Raw genomic sequence first — 16,092 nt, 5'->3', positions numbered from 1 at the left:
CATCAGATGGCTTTTTTTAGTTGCATGCTTTTCTGAAAGAAAGTCATTCAAATCAGAAAACTAATTCTGAATTCGAGATACATACATAAGTCATATATACACATTTTTTTGATACCTTCATCAAATATTTCACAATGGTGTAGTTTATACAGAGCTCTAATAAGAGTGCCATCATCTAGGGCAATAACTCTATAAAGCCCTCTTGAGATCTAATATATGACGGGGCAAGTAAATGAACTTTTTACAGGCACGATATTCGCATGCCAAGCTCCAAAAAATTATTCATTATGCTTAAAATGCGTAACTAATGTAATTTGAAAGTAAAAGTCGCGCACTCTCACGCACGCAGAGAGCAGAGCTGGAGGGGAGCTATGCAAAAGCACGAGGCGTGGGCAGAGGCTGGCGCTTAAAGGCCTATGACTTTGCGTGCTCACATGTGTCAGGGCTGTCAGCTAAGACTTGTCTTAGTCAAGCAACGGCAGCTATGCCTTTAGGGCGCCCAAATGTATGCACGTGTTACGACATTGTCATTTGATTAAACTTGTTAGCGCACGCAGAGCATCAGCAGCAGCAGCATCAGCAGCAGCATCAACATCAGCAGCACCATCAGCGGCAACAAAGTTTAGACACCTTTGCCGTTGCCTTTAAGTTAAATGTGATGCGTGCGAAATAAGTTCAGGCCTGACTTAAAGAGACATGTAAGATTTAGACACAAGTTCCCAAAAAAAAAAAGAAGATATTTCGTGCAGGTGTTTTTATTTGCTTCACCCACTTCAGAGCCAGTTTTCACTAGTGAGACTAGAAGGAAAGTGAGAGCTAAGCATATATATAGTGACATATCCATAGTCGCACCCACCCTTTAACATAACTTGGCGCATAAGCATAAGCACAATTATAAACATTTCTAATATTGTAAACAAAGAGCCTGGTGATAACATCGACATTGGTCAAGATCAAACTGTCCCCCTTTGGTAGACATAAACAATTCACCCTAAATATCACGCCACTGTCAATGTTCCCATCAGAGTACTATCCCACGCATAATTGCTGACGCAGCTCAAACTTCACTCAATTTTGACTCAAACTCTCTCAAAGCGAAGTTTGCTAAGCGACCGCAACAGTTAGATAAATCAGTTCATATTCGGGAAGCAAATCTGAATGTACTCAACAAAAGTAGCCGTTAAGTGAAAATAATAAATTGAAATATATTTTTTTATAGTAACCTAACGTGTAAAACTTAATTGGCGCAGCCGGTAGGATACGTCGGGAAAAAGTTAAGATCGCTAAAGGATAATTAATTCCCAGATCTAACGCACAATCGCGACCGAAAGTGTTGTCGGAGTGTAATAAAAATTTTCTCGAATACGTATCCGCACAAGAACCTTCGGGTCACTAGTAGCTTAATAATATTGACCCTTTGGGCAATAAAGCTACTACAGTTAATAACGACTGGATTTGCATATCGTTTGATCCCTGCAATACGTTATTACTGAGTCTTTTTAAGACACACACACAAAAAAAAAAAAAAAGAAACATTTAACCAATAATCCATCACAAACTTTAACCTAAAATAAAAGTGCAAAATCAAAGAACAATAAAGTTCAAACCTACAAACTCAAAACTATTCAAAAAAAAAGTGTATTACACCAAGATGACAATGGAATTATCAGAACAACACCTCAACCAGGCCCTTTCACAACTTAGACAGGTGCCAAGCTTTGACGGATCAACGGATCAACTAAACGCCTTCATTAAAAGGATAGATTACATCCTACACCTGTATCCAACCCGAGATGTTAGACAACATAGCATCTTATACGGAGCCATCGAATTGCAAGTCACAGGAGATGCTCAGAGAATATCACAAAGGACAGCAGCCAACACTTGGCAGGAGCTGAGAAACGCATTAATTGAAGAATACAAAGTGCAGACACCATTTGAAGAACTCCTTCGACGCTTATACAACACGAATTACCAAGGAAACGTCCGTAAGTTCATCGAGGAGCTCGAGAATAAATCTTTTGTTATATTAAATAAGTTAGCACTAGAAAATATACCTAGCAATACAACCCTTTATACAAATGCTATGAATAACACAATCAAAGATGTTATTACAAAAAAATTACCAGATAGGCTTTTCATGATGTTAGCCAGACACGACATTACGTCGACACAAAAACTAAAGCAAGTAGCTCAAAGAGAGGGATTATATGAAAATAGCGTTACTGAAAAACCTAAAAATAATAATGTTCAGGGAAATCCAAATAACAATCGTAGGAACATGGGAAATTATCAGCAAAATGCTAACCCAACCACCATTTCAAGTGGCTATTCCAACACGAATCAGAGTTATCACGCACAAAATAAACAGCATAATAAGTCCGAAGACAATCAGAAAGCTCACCACGAGTTCCAACAGAAATTAAGTCAAGGTAGATACCAAAATCCCTTAAACTACCAAAATCAGTCCCATTCACGCTTGAATGCACCAAACCCTCCGACTAAACGTCAAAGAGATAGTAACAGTGGGCAGATGAAAATGGATACATCCGAAAATTTTCATCAGCAAGCCTCGGAACAAACAGAAGAAATCCATTCATAAAATTGATTATGAATGACGAAGTTCTAAAATGTGTCATCGACACAGGTTCAACCATAAATCTAATGAAAACAAACCGCTTAAATTTTCCAGTTTACAACGAAACATTAAAGGTTCACACCATAAATGGTGTTATTGAATTAAAACAAAGTATACGATTAGGAGCAAGCAAAATTTGTCCGAGCAAACAAAAATTCTATATTCACGACTTCTCAGAGCATTATGATGTTCTGATTGGGAGAGAATACCTTGAGGCATGTCAAGCAAAAATAGACTATGCACAAGGATCCGTAACCTTAGGAGAATTTAACTTTTGTTTTAGATATAACGACGAAGAGGTCGAAGAGGACATGACCGCACAAGAGTGCCTTGATCCACCCTCAACAGAGGACAGACCATTTAACTTCGCTATTAATAATGAATTAATAGAAAACAATGAGTTTAGGCTAGAGCACCTAAACTCAGAAGAAAAAGAAAAAATAAAAAAAGTTTTACATGAATTTCGTGATATCCAGTACCATGAAGGTGACAATTTGACTTTCACTAGTACAATTAAACACAAAATTCTAACAAAACATGAGGACCCAATTTACAAGCGTCCATACAAATATCCTCAAATATACGATGAGGAAGTAAATAAACAAATAAGCGATATGATAAAACAAAATATCATACGTAAATCCAAATCCCCTTACTGCTCACCAGTAATAATCGTTCCAAAGAAAAACGATGCATCTGGAAAGCAAAAGTTCCGGTTAGTCATAGATTACCGCAATCTCAATGAACTAACTATTAATGATAAATACCCTATCCCGATCATGGATGAAATATTAGACAAACTTGGAAAATGTCAATATTTCACAACCATTGATCTAGCCAAAGGCTTCCACCAAATCCAAATGGATCCTGGTTCAATACCCAAGACCGCATTTTCGACTAAACATGGCCATTACGAGTACACTCGCATGCCATTTGGTCTTAAGAATGCACCTGCAACGTTCCAACGTTGTATGAACAATCTCTTAGAAGATTTAATTTTTAAGGATTGTCTGGTCTACTTAGACGACATTATTATTTTTTCCACTTCATTGGAGGAACACATTTTGTCGCTACAAAAGGTATTTAAGAAGCTTAGAGAAGCTAACTTAAAACTACAGTTGGATAAATGCGAGTTTATGAGAAAAGAAACTGAATTTCTCGGTCACATCATCACAACTGAGGGTATAAAACCAAATCCCAACAAGATACAAGCAATTGTCAAATTCCCAATTCCAAAAACCCCAAAAGAAATTAAATCATTTCTAGGATTATGTGGTTTCTATAGGAAATTTATACCAAATTTCGCTAATATAGTAAAACCATTAACACTTAAATTAAAAAAGGGAGCAAAAATCAATATAAAAGACAGAGACTACGAACTAGCGTTTGAAAAGCTAAAAGTACTCATAACATCCGACCCAATTTTAATATACCCTAACTTCGAAAAACCATTTTCATTAACTACAGACGCGAGTAATATGGCAATAGGGGCCGTCCTTTCGCAAGAGCATAAGCCTATATGCTATGCAAGTAGAACTCTCAACGAGCATGAGTTAAATTATTCAACGATTGAAAAAGAATTATTAGCAATCGTTTGGGCCACTAAATACTTTAGGTCCTATCTCTTTGGTCGACAATTTCAAATCCTTAGTGATCACAGACCACTCGTCTGGTTAAATAATATGAAAGAACCTAACATGAAATTACAAAGGTGGAAGATCAAGCTAAATGAGTTTGATTTCCAAATTAAATACGTCCCAGGAAAAGAAAATTATGTGGCAGATGCTCTGTCCAGAATTCAATTAAACGAAAACTTCTTAGGCGAAGATACAATTAGCACAAGAGCAACAATACATAGTGCTCAAGAAGACAACAGTAACCATTTACAAATCACAGAAAGACCACTTAATTATTATAATCGACAAATAGAATTTGAAAAAGGAACCGAGAACGAAACAAAAGTTACGAATTACTTTCACAAAACCAACATAAAAATTACGTACAAAGACATGACTAATACGCATGCCAAAGAATTAATAAAAGAATACTTATGCACAAAGAAAAGTGTGCTATACTTCCACAACGAAGCAGATTTTCCAATTTTTCAAGAAGCCTACTTAGAAATAATAAGTCCGAATAATTCAACAAAGGCAATGAAAACTAGTACAAAATTAATAGACCTTCAAACATATGCAGAATTCAAAGAATTAATATTAAAAAAGCACAAAGAATTATTACATCCAGGAATTGAAAAAACTATCAATTGGTTCAAAGAAACCCACTATTTCCCAGATTATCAAAATTTAATTCAAAATCTAATAAATGAATGTGAGATTTGCAACATCGCAAAAACAGAACACAGAGATACAAAATTAACTTTCGAAATAACTCCGGAAATCGCTAATATCCGAGAAAAATATGTAATGGATTTTTACATAGTAGGAGATAAACAATTTTTATCTTGCATTGATATCTATTCAAAATTTGCATCATTAATAGAAATAAAAAGTAGAGACTGGCTAGAAACCAAACGAGCTATATTACAAGTGTTCAACCAAATGGGTAAACCCATCGAAATAAAGGCAGACAAAGACTCAGCTTTTATGTGCACAGCTTTACAATTATGGCTAAAATCAGAAGCAGTAAATATTAATATAACCACTAGTAAAAATGGTATATCCGACGTAGAACGATTTCATAAGACAGTTAACGAAAAACTAAGAATCATTAACAGCGACTCAGACGTCGAAAATAAACTTACAAAATTTGAAACTATACTCTACACGTACAATCATAAAACAAAGCACAAAACGACTAACAGAACACCAGCGGACATATTCATATATGCAGGTACACCAGAGTATGACACTCAAGCTAATAAAGAAAAACTAATAAATAATCTCAACAAAAAACGAAACAAATTATAAATGCACATACAAAATTTAACAATGTATTCCAGATAATTACAATAACCATATTTGTAATCATATTAATAAGTTTAACACTGTATTTGACATATAAGTTCAAAAGCATACCTAAGAAATTAATTATAAAATATAAAAAACCCAAAGTAGAAGAAACACCTACAATAATAGGAGATATACCAATTGTAAAAGAAGAAAATGTTACACTATATCCAAACTTAAACACCTGAGGACAGGCACTTTTCTAATGGTTGGGGGAGTGACATATCCATAGTCGCACCCACCCTTTAACATAACTTGGCGCATAAGCATAAGCACAATTATAAACATTTCTAATATTGTAAACAAAGAGCCTGGTGATAACATCGACATTGGTCAAGATCAAACTGTCCCCCTTTGGTAGACATAAACAATTCACCCTAAATATCACGCCACTGTCAATGTTCCCATCAGAGTACTATCCCACGCATAATTGCTGACGCAGCTCAAACTTCACTCAATTTTGACTCAAACTCTCTCAAAGCGAAGTTTGCTAAGCGACCGCAACAGTTAGATAAATCAGTTCATATTCGGGAAGCAAATCTGAATGTACTCAACAAAAGTAGCCGTTAAGTGAAAATAATAAATTGAAATATATTTTTTTATAGTAACCTAACGTGTAAAACTTAATTATATATATATAACAATCCGAAGGAAATTGCGTTTCTACGTTTCTATAAAACAGACGGAACGACGGACAGTTTGACAGACAGAAAAGCAAATAAAGAACTATGTCCATATCATGCGCATTATACAGCTTATGTTTTTTTACCTCTCCGCAAAACAAATATTTTACGTTTGCAACAGGCAATCAGATACTAACTTTATTTGTATGCGATTACATGGAATGTCATTTAAATATTCACCACGAATAACCCTTTCGCACATTTAGAGTTGTGGCTAATTGAGGACTTTTAAATAATTGTATATCTAAAATATGTAGTTGAAATAAGCGAACAAATACCAACTAAAGTTGAGCCGGTGACCTCTCGCTTGACAGTAAGACGCTCAGATACGGGCAATGATTGGTCAGGCATGTTCATGACTTCACTTTGTTGGTTTTTGCCAACTGAGGGTTGAATTTAACAGAATTCCGTTTTGTTGTTCCTTTTCAATCCAAAAGGCAGCGTTAATGAAAATTGCATCTACGAAAATATTGTTGTTGATCAACCTAACGGCATAGTTGTTTTTCTTTTGAAACTCTCTTTTAAGGGTTTATTATATTGTAGAAGACAAATCTCACATGCAAATTTAAACACAAAATAGTTTTGTTGCGGGTTTTTTGTTCTGATGTTCGATCGCACCTGAGTCCGCGTTCATTTTATGCTTACAGACTAAAGGAAATGTGAAAAGGTGTTTGTGCATAAGTGGGCGAGACAGGAAGTAATCGGATTTGTCGGGCTCTTCTTAAAAGAATTTAAGTAAAAGAGAAATTTAGGAATATAATTGAGCAATGTTGCAATAAAGTGGAACTGCTGACCAAATGACTTTGCATGCATTTATGCTACTACAATATATTAAGAAGTAGTTATCTCCTCCATTAACTAATTTACAAAAACTGGAATTAAATTAAACAGCTTTGCAAAAACAGCTTAAGTTCTGGTCTTAAAATAATAAACAAATACTTGAAGTGAAAAAAAAAGACGAACAGAAATTAATATTGATTCAAAGATATGTGTCAAGAATTGATGCAAAGCCGAAAAAATAGTCCTGCAGCGAGCGACGCATTGTGTTTGTGTGTGTAAGCAAACATGTTCGAATGTATGTTCAGAGCCGCCCACAATCCCATTTATCGCCCAACTCTCAGTGTTTGCGTGGCAAACGGCATGGCTCGAGACTGTCAATAATTTATGGATCAAACGCTCACATTGCTTTTGTATGACATTTGAGCCACATGGTATTTGCGGCTGGCATTTTGGTAATTTATAATTTGTTTTGGCTTTACCAATTTGTGTGCATTTTGTTGTTGTAGCTAGTATATGTATTTGTTTACTATTTGCTGTAAATAGGCTATAATGCAGTTATTCATAACATCAGCAAATCTATTTTGAATGTGATTAGTCCTGCTTGCTGATGCCAGCTAGCATTGCTTTTAATTATTATGCTAATTACATTTGATGTGTTTAATGTCTTTTAGATGGTCTTTTTGTAGAGCATACATGTGTGTGTGTGTGTGTGTGTGTGTGTGTGTGTGTGTTTAATGACTGTGAAATCTTTGCAATGTTGTTGGCAATTAACATTTCGTTTACCTTAATAGTTTGATTCATTATAGTCATTACCTAATAAAAATAAATAATATAAGCTATTAGATAGTATAAACGAGATTATTTTTTGACAACCGAGCAATTGGTTATTTGAAGCCAACTTTAAAATTGCTTTAATTAATCATTTTGAATATTGTCAATGAATTGCTTATTGGTAAGCTTGTTCTGAGTCTGATATTCTTTAAGTTTTGAATTAAATTTGAGTGTTAAAACTTGAGAGTTCTCTCAATACATATTCCAACGCAATTCTCCCATATCTATGCATATGATTTTTGGCTTTTGGGCCTTCGCTCATGCAGTGGGAGCTTGCGTTTTTCAAAGGCAAATCTGCCACTAATACCCCACGAAAACTACCAAAGTCAACCAGTTGAAGAGCTTTCGCAATTTGGCGCTGGGAATGCCCCGCAGACAGATGCAGGAGCGTCAACAAATGTGCGACGAGTGAGCCTTGAGCATCGGAGCGGCTACCGAAATGAAAAACAAGTGCCAACAAAATATGGGAAAACAATTTGAAAGTTGACAAAGAAAAGCGCTCGAGTGCCGAGTATTTGGGGCCTTTGTTTTATGAGCAGGCCCGCTTCACGGCGGCCATGATTGATGCGTGGCGTTGCGCTCCGTTTTTAGTGGATTTCGAAATTGCTTTTTCACGCTGACAGTTTACGATTTTCTAGTTCTCGTGCAAGCCGACATGTGGGCGTGCAGGGGTCAGTCGGAACGCGTGGGATTGGATAAAGCGACGGCGGCAGTTATTCAAATGCAAACGACAGCTGTCAAAATGGTTTCTGCTAAAAATTTCACACACTTCTCTCTTTTTCTCACTTGCAGTGGGCCAGCAGGCAATGAGTGGCTGGGTTGGAGCAACAACTGCGACAACTGACCGTGTTTCATGCATATCGTTGGGCAAATGATAAGACGACAGCAACAGGAGACGCCCAGCTGAAGGAGATCCAGTTGAAATAGAGTAACAGAATAAGCGAATAGATAATAAAAGCCAAGTCAATGTCGCTGCTGACAACCGTCAGGTTATCAACGACATTGCTGCTGTTTATGCTGCTTCCAGCGGCAACATTGCTAACAAATCAACAACAACAACAGCAACAACAACAGCAGCTGCAACATGTGCGCCACAAACGTCAAAACAACCCGGATCAGAAGTTTTCGCTGCCCGCGGTGCCTCTGCCACCTCCGCCACCTTTCCCGGCGGCCAAGCATAACTTTGCACTGAATGCATTTGCCATTGGGGAGCAGGCAGCAGGCGGCACTGGCTCCGGCTCCGGCTCCGGCCTTGGCTATAGTTCCAGCTCCTCTTCGTCCTCGCCGGGATGTGGGGGCCTACTCAAGTCACGCTATGGCCTCATTCAAACGCCAAATTTCCCACATCGTTTTACCACGCCCATCGAATGCGTTTGGATAATTGATGCGTCCGAGTTGCCAGCCACCGCTCAGGGCAATGTGTCCATCGTGGTTTATCTAACGCAGCTCTACGTGCTGGGCGGCCTCAAATTCACCGAGTATATGTACTACTCGGACGACTTCAAGGTGCCCGCCCACCGTGTCTTCGCCTTAACCGAGGAGGATGTGACCCAGGTCACATGGATGCAGTTCAACAGCCAGTACCTGGAAATACGATTCACCATGGCCACGCTGGATGGTACACATCTGCGCGCTCTGGACCGCCTGCTAGACGTCTATGGCTTCAATATTACCTACGAGGTGCAGCACGAGGTGAAGACCACTCAGTGCAATACACTACAGTGTCGTTTCCTCGGCGACTGCTATGCCAGTGCTGATTATAGGTGAGTTGAACATATAGAAGCCAAAATATATACAATCAAAACTATCGCCTGCGAATCGAACCCCGATCCTCCTATATAAATATTGATATTCGAACAATTTCTGAGTATTTCCCTCTAACTTGGGAAACGGGAGAAGAACTGGTTCGAACTAAAAACTTTTTAAAGGCATTTCTTTATTTTTTAAATTATGAATATAGATTATCCCGGTTAAGAAACAATTAGTTATTCAATAGATAATTCCTATAATTTCTATCACTGCAATCGTAGACTGCAAAAAACCCTTTCGAGCTGTTTTACAGAGTTCAGCAAAGCGTCTTAAGCAGCAAATTAACGAAACTTCATATTTTATCCGTTTGGCTTTAGGTCAGTTTCTACATAAAAAACTAACCAATCCTTAAAATTTGAATAATCCACATGCCCACACAAGCAAAAAACGAAGTTGAAAACTGAACATGAGCTTGTTGTGTAATGTGTTAACTATCGTAATGGATTTACCCTTTAACCTGGCTGCTATTCGCAGCCCCATTTTCCCAAATATTTCATCAATCAATCAAGTCGGCAACTGGCAAGCAGGCCCCTGTCCCAACCTTACCGGAGATCTACCTTGCCATACAATTCCTCATGTATGTCAAACTCAATTGCAAACGTTATTCATAAGGACCAGGCTAAGCGCGTTCAGGGCACAGGATGCTGGATACAGGATACAAGACACAGTCAGTGGGAAATGCATCAAGAGCTGGTGCTGATGCTGGCCTTACCTTTCAATTGACTTTTGGCATATGCAAACTTTTTGTAAAGGTTTTTGTTTCTTAGCCCCGGTGAAAATGTGTTGGCAATGCCTTTCATTGTTTGGGGTTTTGCTTTTTCTCTGGGGAACAGAAAGCGGAGCACAACGAAATGGAAGTTATTTGGCAATAGCAACAGCAGCAGCAACAGCAACAACAGCGCCAGCGCCAGCCACTGGAACATTGCAAAATGTATGGCTCCCACTTGGTTTAGGCTGAAAGCTGAAAGCCCCCAAACAGTTGGTCCGGTTTGCCAGCACCAGAATCTGAATCAGCTACTGAACAGAAAGAGAAACAGCCCGACAGAGCACTCGGAAGAAAAGATTGATATGCAAACATTTAACAGTTTGCATGGTTAGCCGCCTGTGATTTTGCGCGTTGCGATTGCCGCCGGGCCCAGTTTATATGCATTGACCGGAACCGAAAGGGAACTCAATTTGAAATCAGCAGCAGCCGACGGGTCAGCTGCGCTATGTTTCGTCCGGAATGTTTGTCCAAAGGTCGAGAGGCGCAAAAGTTTTGGCATGTTTAAATATGCGTGGCACCCGGACGCAGGTGCTGCAGCGCCAGCCCCACCGGGGCGTTGCCCCTTAGGTTGCCTCGTTTAGAGTTTTCGGGCATGACTTATAAATGGGCGGCGCATGCGAGCGGCACTGGCGCTAATGTGCGCTGAGCTGGCTAAAAGCAATATCATTTATGATGGTTAAACGAATGCCGAGCGGTGGCCAACAGCTTTTGTGGCAGGGAGAAGCCATGTCGAAAACCCACTCACTTTGTTTCAAGAATACTCAGCCCTGTCATAAAACTAATAAAACCTTTTCACAACATTAAGAGGACGCCATTAAGAGGCGTAAGCAGAATAGAAACCCATTCAGATATGTGAAGTGCGGTAACAACTAGAGCTCTGAATTTCACTCGCGCATTCATTCATCACATAAATTTATTTAAATGGAGTGAACTAAACAAATGCCAAGTTTTGTCTTCATTGTCTTCAAATGTCGTTTATACAAGAACCTACTTTTCAACCGATCAGGCCGGTTCCGTTATATGTATTGCAATTGAAAGACAGATGCTAATCAAGAATATATATACCTCGGTGTTGAGCGTGCTTCATTATAATACCCCATTTATTCAAAAATGATTCAAAGCTAGAATTTATATTAAAGCAGATTAATCTTGGACTCATTATAATTTAAATAATGCACAGTACTTTTGATATAGCTTAGGGATGCTTGAGGATTTTCTCCTCCTACCTTATCACTAATCTGATGTTTTTATGGAAATATGTAAAAGTTAGTCAGCTCCCACGCTAAATCGACCCCAACGGATACACAGTTAATTGCCGTAAAGCCCCAGCCTGGCGAAAAACCAAGCACCCCGAAATAGAGACTCAATTAGCATAATAAACAAAACTGGCGGGCGAGCAGATCGAAGAAATTGTTCAATAGCTTTGTTAATTTGAGTTTTAACGCTTACGAATTTTGCAATTTAAAAGCAATTAACATGCCATTGGTATTACTGTAGAACAATTATATAATGGAGCAAGAGAAATACGAACGAAAAGCAGACAAATCAAATTTATACTTTCGGGGACAGTGAGGTCAAGTGTCGCGATTTATGAGACTGGCAAGAAATTTAATATTACAAAAAATATAATAAAAATTTGACAGCAATTTGGGCATAAAATAAGAAAAACTTCCAAGTGGCCTCTTCTACTTAGCATAATTAACATTAATTGGACGGCCCAAGGCTGTGTGTGGGCCTGGCTAATTGAATATTAATATTAATGTCAAAATAAAAGCGAAATGTGTTGCCTAGAAATTTAATATAAAAGTGACAGCTTCCGATAGCCAGCTGTGGAGTTGTGGAGCCATTGGGCCGCTGAGCCCCAATAGAATTCAGCGTCTGGCACGTAGCCTCCTGCGACGTCAACTTAATTAACAACTGGAGGCAAATGAGGCACCGACCTGGCTTTCGGGGCTACGTGTTATAAGATAAACACACAAACACGAACACAACACGGGCAATAATTCGCAGCAGAAAACTTTATAGGGCTGGGCGTGGCAACGTTTGGGGCGTTGCGTCGCGGTGACAAGTAGCTGAAGTTGCCGTCTTTATAGTTTGTGCCACACAACGGCTTGACAGCCCCTAGTCGAAACAGCACATCCCCAAAGTTCTCATCCTTCTCTTGCGCTTTCCCTCTCTCTTCTCTTGCCGCACAATTTCTCATTGCATTTTTATGGTCCTCGTGCTCAGCGCGTTTGTTAAGTAAATGTGCGAAAAAATGCATAACATTTGAAAATGTCAAATGGCTGATAAGAGTCAGCGTCGGGGGGTGCGTCATACAGTGCGTATACTTGAAAATCTTTTTTCCCTTTTCAGTTTTTTTTTTTTTTTTGTATTTTGTTTGTTTATTAATTTCACTTTTACTACTGAGCTGGTAGCTCGTTTGGCTTTGTGTGCAAAATTTTAATAAGCGGCGTCAGATGTGAAATGCGCTCGACAAAGGGAAGAGGTGCGTGAGAAAAGCGGAAAATGTTTCATTTCCATATCACGGCACATTCAAAGTTTATGTGTGCGCATAATACTACCTAGCCTCAGTAGTATAGCATAATATTTGAGCAAACAATAGCTTCAGGGAATATTCTTCAAAATATTAAATACTAAATCAGTAGTTGTCTTTTCAACGTGCTCTTTTGAAGTTTGAAGTTTATTATCGTTATTAACAGTTTTATGAGTATTTTATGTTTACAATATCGTTCGTATGGCTTGCTATAAAATATAATTAAAAGCATTTAAGACAGTTTTACTAATTCACATTTAAACTTGTTTTCCATTTTAATCCCTTGTAGAGGGTATTATAATTTTGTCATGAAATATAGAGCGCATTTAAAGTGATATCTACGAACACATAAAGTATATATATATATATATATATATATGTTTGTCGATTGACAGAAGGAATCTGTCTATTTGTATGCGAACAAATCTCTCAGGTAAAGGCCTATTGTCTTAAGACTTTGCAAAGGTCCGACTTTCTGTTGCAGGCAGTGCCGAAGAGTATCCTTACATTGTAGATTTTTATTAATTTTTTATTAATATTAAATATTTTGTATTTTTTCTTCTGATATCTATGATATTGCAACAACAATGCACAATGATTAGTTTACATATAAGTATGATAACATTAGACTGGTTAGCTTTTGCTAATATCTACTGCTTTCAAAAGAGTTTTGATTGCTACCCATTTTACTATTTATTTAATGTTAAAGAAAGATGGATTAAGTGACTGACTGACGGACACTGGCATCTCCATACTCTTTAACGTAAATAAGAACTGCGCCAACTTGACAGAGTCAATGTCTGTGAATGGATGCGATTGATACTGTGATACATATACGTAAGACACGATAGAGAACATGTGATGTTTATTTGTAGAGGATTTTGAAAGTTCATTTTGCTGCATTTTGCTTATGGGAAAGTTTGTTGTCGTTGGCATTTCCCATTGGAAATGCAGACTTTTCCGCATGTCCATTGCCCTTCTGCCAGCTCATTACAAGTGTTTGGCAGCTAACTTGATTTTATTGCTAATAAAGTTTGCATAAAATATTCAAAATGTTTGCGAATTCGACTGGTACTCGACAACTTGGGTCGTCTGGCACTTGCCGCTTTGGCAACCGAGCACCACAGAAAGTTCCGCAGGAACAAGCAACAATAAGCCATAAACAATTGGCCAGCCAGCTCGGCGACTCTTTAGCTTCGCGTTTTAATTTTGCAGTTGCTGCCTTTTCAGCTGCAAAGAAAATTACAAATAAAAATATAAACAAGAATATGAAAAAAATAACAACAATACACATTTATTTTTTGTTGCGTTTTCCATTGGGCAGACATCCACGAATCCATTTTTTGGGGGGCTGCATAAATCTGGTGCACTTCACCGCAAAAGTTCGATTCAGAAACGAAAAAAATTTATGTTTTAATATTTTGTTCGATTTTTTCAACCATTTGGTTCTGACTTCGACGTTATTTTTTTTGCTAAGGGCATTTGCTCGATGCGTGTCTGTGTTTTTAAGAAGAAAATGTTTAATTGAAAAAGTTTTTCGCTTTGAGACGCATCAAAGAGGATTTTTTATTGAGCTGATTCTGGTTACTTTTTCTCTTGCCTTTCACAGGAAATGTTGAATGAATTAAATTTAAGTAAAAAATGCATTCAAGTCCCTTAAAAAAACAAAAATACAAAATAATACAATACAAGTGTCTGTCCGTCGTACGCTAAGCAAAATTTTCTCTTTCGAAGCGAGCAAATACATATAAATATTTATTATTTCATCATGCAATCAAGGTTTGAACCTTACCACAGCTAAAAAGCTTGTCGAGTGGCATAACATAGTATTGCTAATTGACATTATAATTGAGTAGTAGGCTATCAACTGTTTCTCATAAAAAACATATTTTTTAACATTGAACATATTTGCCATAGTTTAATCTATTTGCTGCTTCTGCCGAGTACAAGTTCTCTCAAAACAGAAGAATAAATACTAAATTCGCAAGAACATGAGTGCATTATTCAACTTTCAAAGTTTACTTTCGGTAATCCTATTGTTGATCTGCACCTGCGCTTATGTGCGACCACTCTGTCCCAGGATATTGGATCGGAATAAGTCCGGGTTACGGCTTACATTGTGGAAGTTGGCGCGGATCGGAGAACGCGAATCGCCTTGGGTTGGTGCTGCCTGCGTTGTTATGGCAATAATGTTGCTGTTTTCCAACTAAGATCAAATTAATACAGCGTGAAATCTTTCGGTATATCTAATTAAACACCAACAAACAGCTAGCACAGTGTAGCATTTGTGCTAAACTAGATCCATATGGATAAGCGTAAACTAAAAGCTGCTTTAAAATAAATAATTAAAACACATTTACTGGCAATATTTTACTCGGAGATCTGTCAGCTACTGTATGAGCACTGAGTACACTGCAGAGAAATATGAGCTCTAAGGAAGTTCTGACATCACTTCATAACTTAACAAATACTCACCCTCTGCCATACATATGGACTGAAAGTTGCATGGCAAAACGAAAAAAAAAACTTGTCAACCTGTCAAAGTCAGCTAGCTATAAGCGGATCCTTGCCAGGACTACAATCAGTGCAGGAGGACATCAACAAGAACAACTGAAATTAGGCCACGTTCAAGCGGTGGCAAATTGTGTGCCACATGGTTAAGCGGGGCGGATGGGTGCTGGCTTGGGGCAATCAATATGCAACGCTTCGTCTCGGAGTTTTCGTACTTTTCGCATTTCATAACAAAAAACGTTGGCTCGGCTGCTGTTGCAAGTTGGGCAAACACAACGACAGCGTTAAATGAGATCAGGTTCAGTGCGGGAGCAAACAAGCAGACACACACACACACACAGCAACCGGCGGGGAGAGGGATCAGGAGCTGCTACAACCTACAAAATAGTAAAGAGGACAATATTGTGGGTGTTGCATGTGCAATGAGTCGCTTGACATCAGCCACGCCCCACCACGCCCGCCACATCCGGCTTGCCGCATCTCATGCCCGAACTGTGTCAGTGTCATTCGCATGGCCAGCAGTCATGAGTGGGAATGCGTATATTGTTTGCCTTGTCAAACATTGTCATTTA

At 38.3% G+C, this 16,092-nt stretch overlaps 2 protein-coding genes across 3 annotated transcripts in view; both read left to right on the top strand.

The window, feature by feature from the left end:
- LOC6634228 (uncharacterized) overlaps positions 1-16,092 on the top strand; it is a 169,799-nt gene that overhangs the window by 64,822 nt on the left and 88,885 nt on the right. For both annotated transcript variants that reach the window (XM_002057703.4, XM_032437877.2), the window contains exon 3: positions 8,691-9,661. In XM_002057703.4, coding sequence (XP_002057739.3) covers positions 8,865-9,661 — 797 coding nt within the window. In that variant the 5' untranslated portion in view covers positions 8,691-8,864. The remainder of the gene's footprint in view (positions 1-8,690; positions 9,662-16,092) is intronic.
- On the top strand, positions 14,880-15,364 carry LOC6634201 (protein kish). Its single transcript, XM_002057697.4, has one exon. The coding sequence runs from the start codon at positions 15,001-15,003 to the stop codon at positions 15,217-15,219; it is 219 nt and encodes a 72-aa protein (XP_002057733.2). The 5' UTR covers positions 14,880-15,000; the 3' UTR covers positions 15,220-15,364.

This window comes from Drosophila virilis, chromosome 4 (assembly GCF_030788295.1).
Source record: "Drosophila virilis strain 15010-1051.87 chromosome 4, Dvir_AGI_RSII-ME, whole genome shotgun sequence".
Taxonomy (NCBI): Eukaryota; Metazoa; Arthropoda; class Insecta; order Diptera; family Drosophilidae; genus Drosophila; species Drosophila virilis.
The sequence above is the reverse complement of the archived record's forward strand: the minus strand, read 5'-3'. Positions and strand labels throughout refer to the sequence as shown.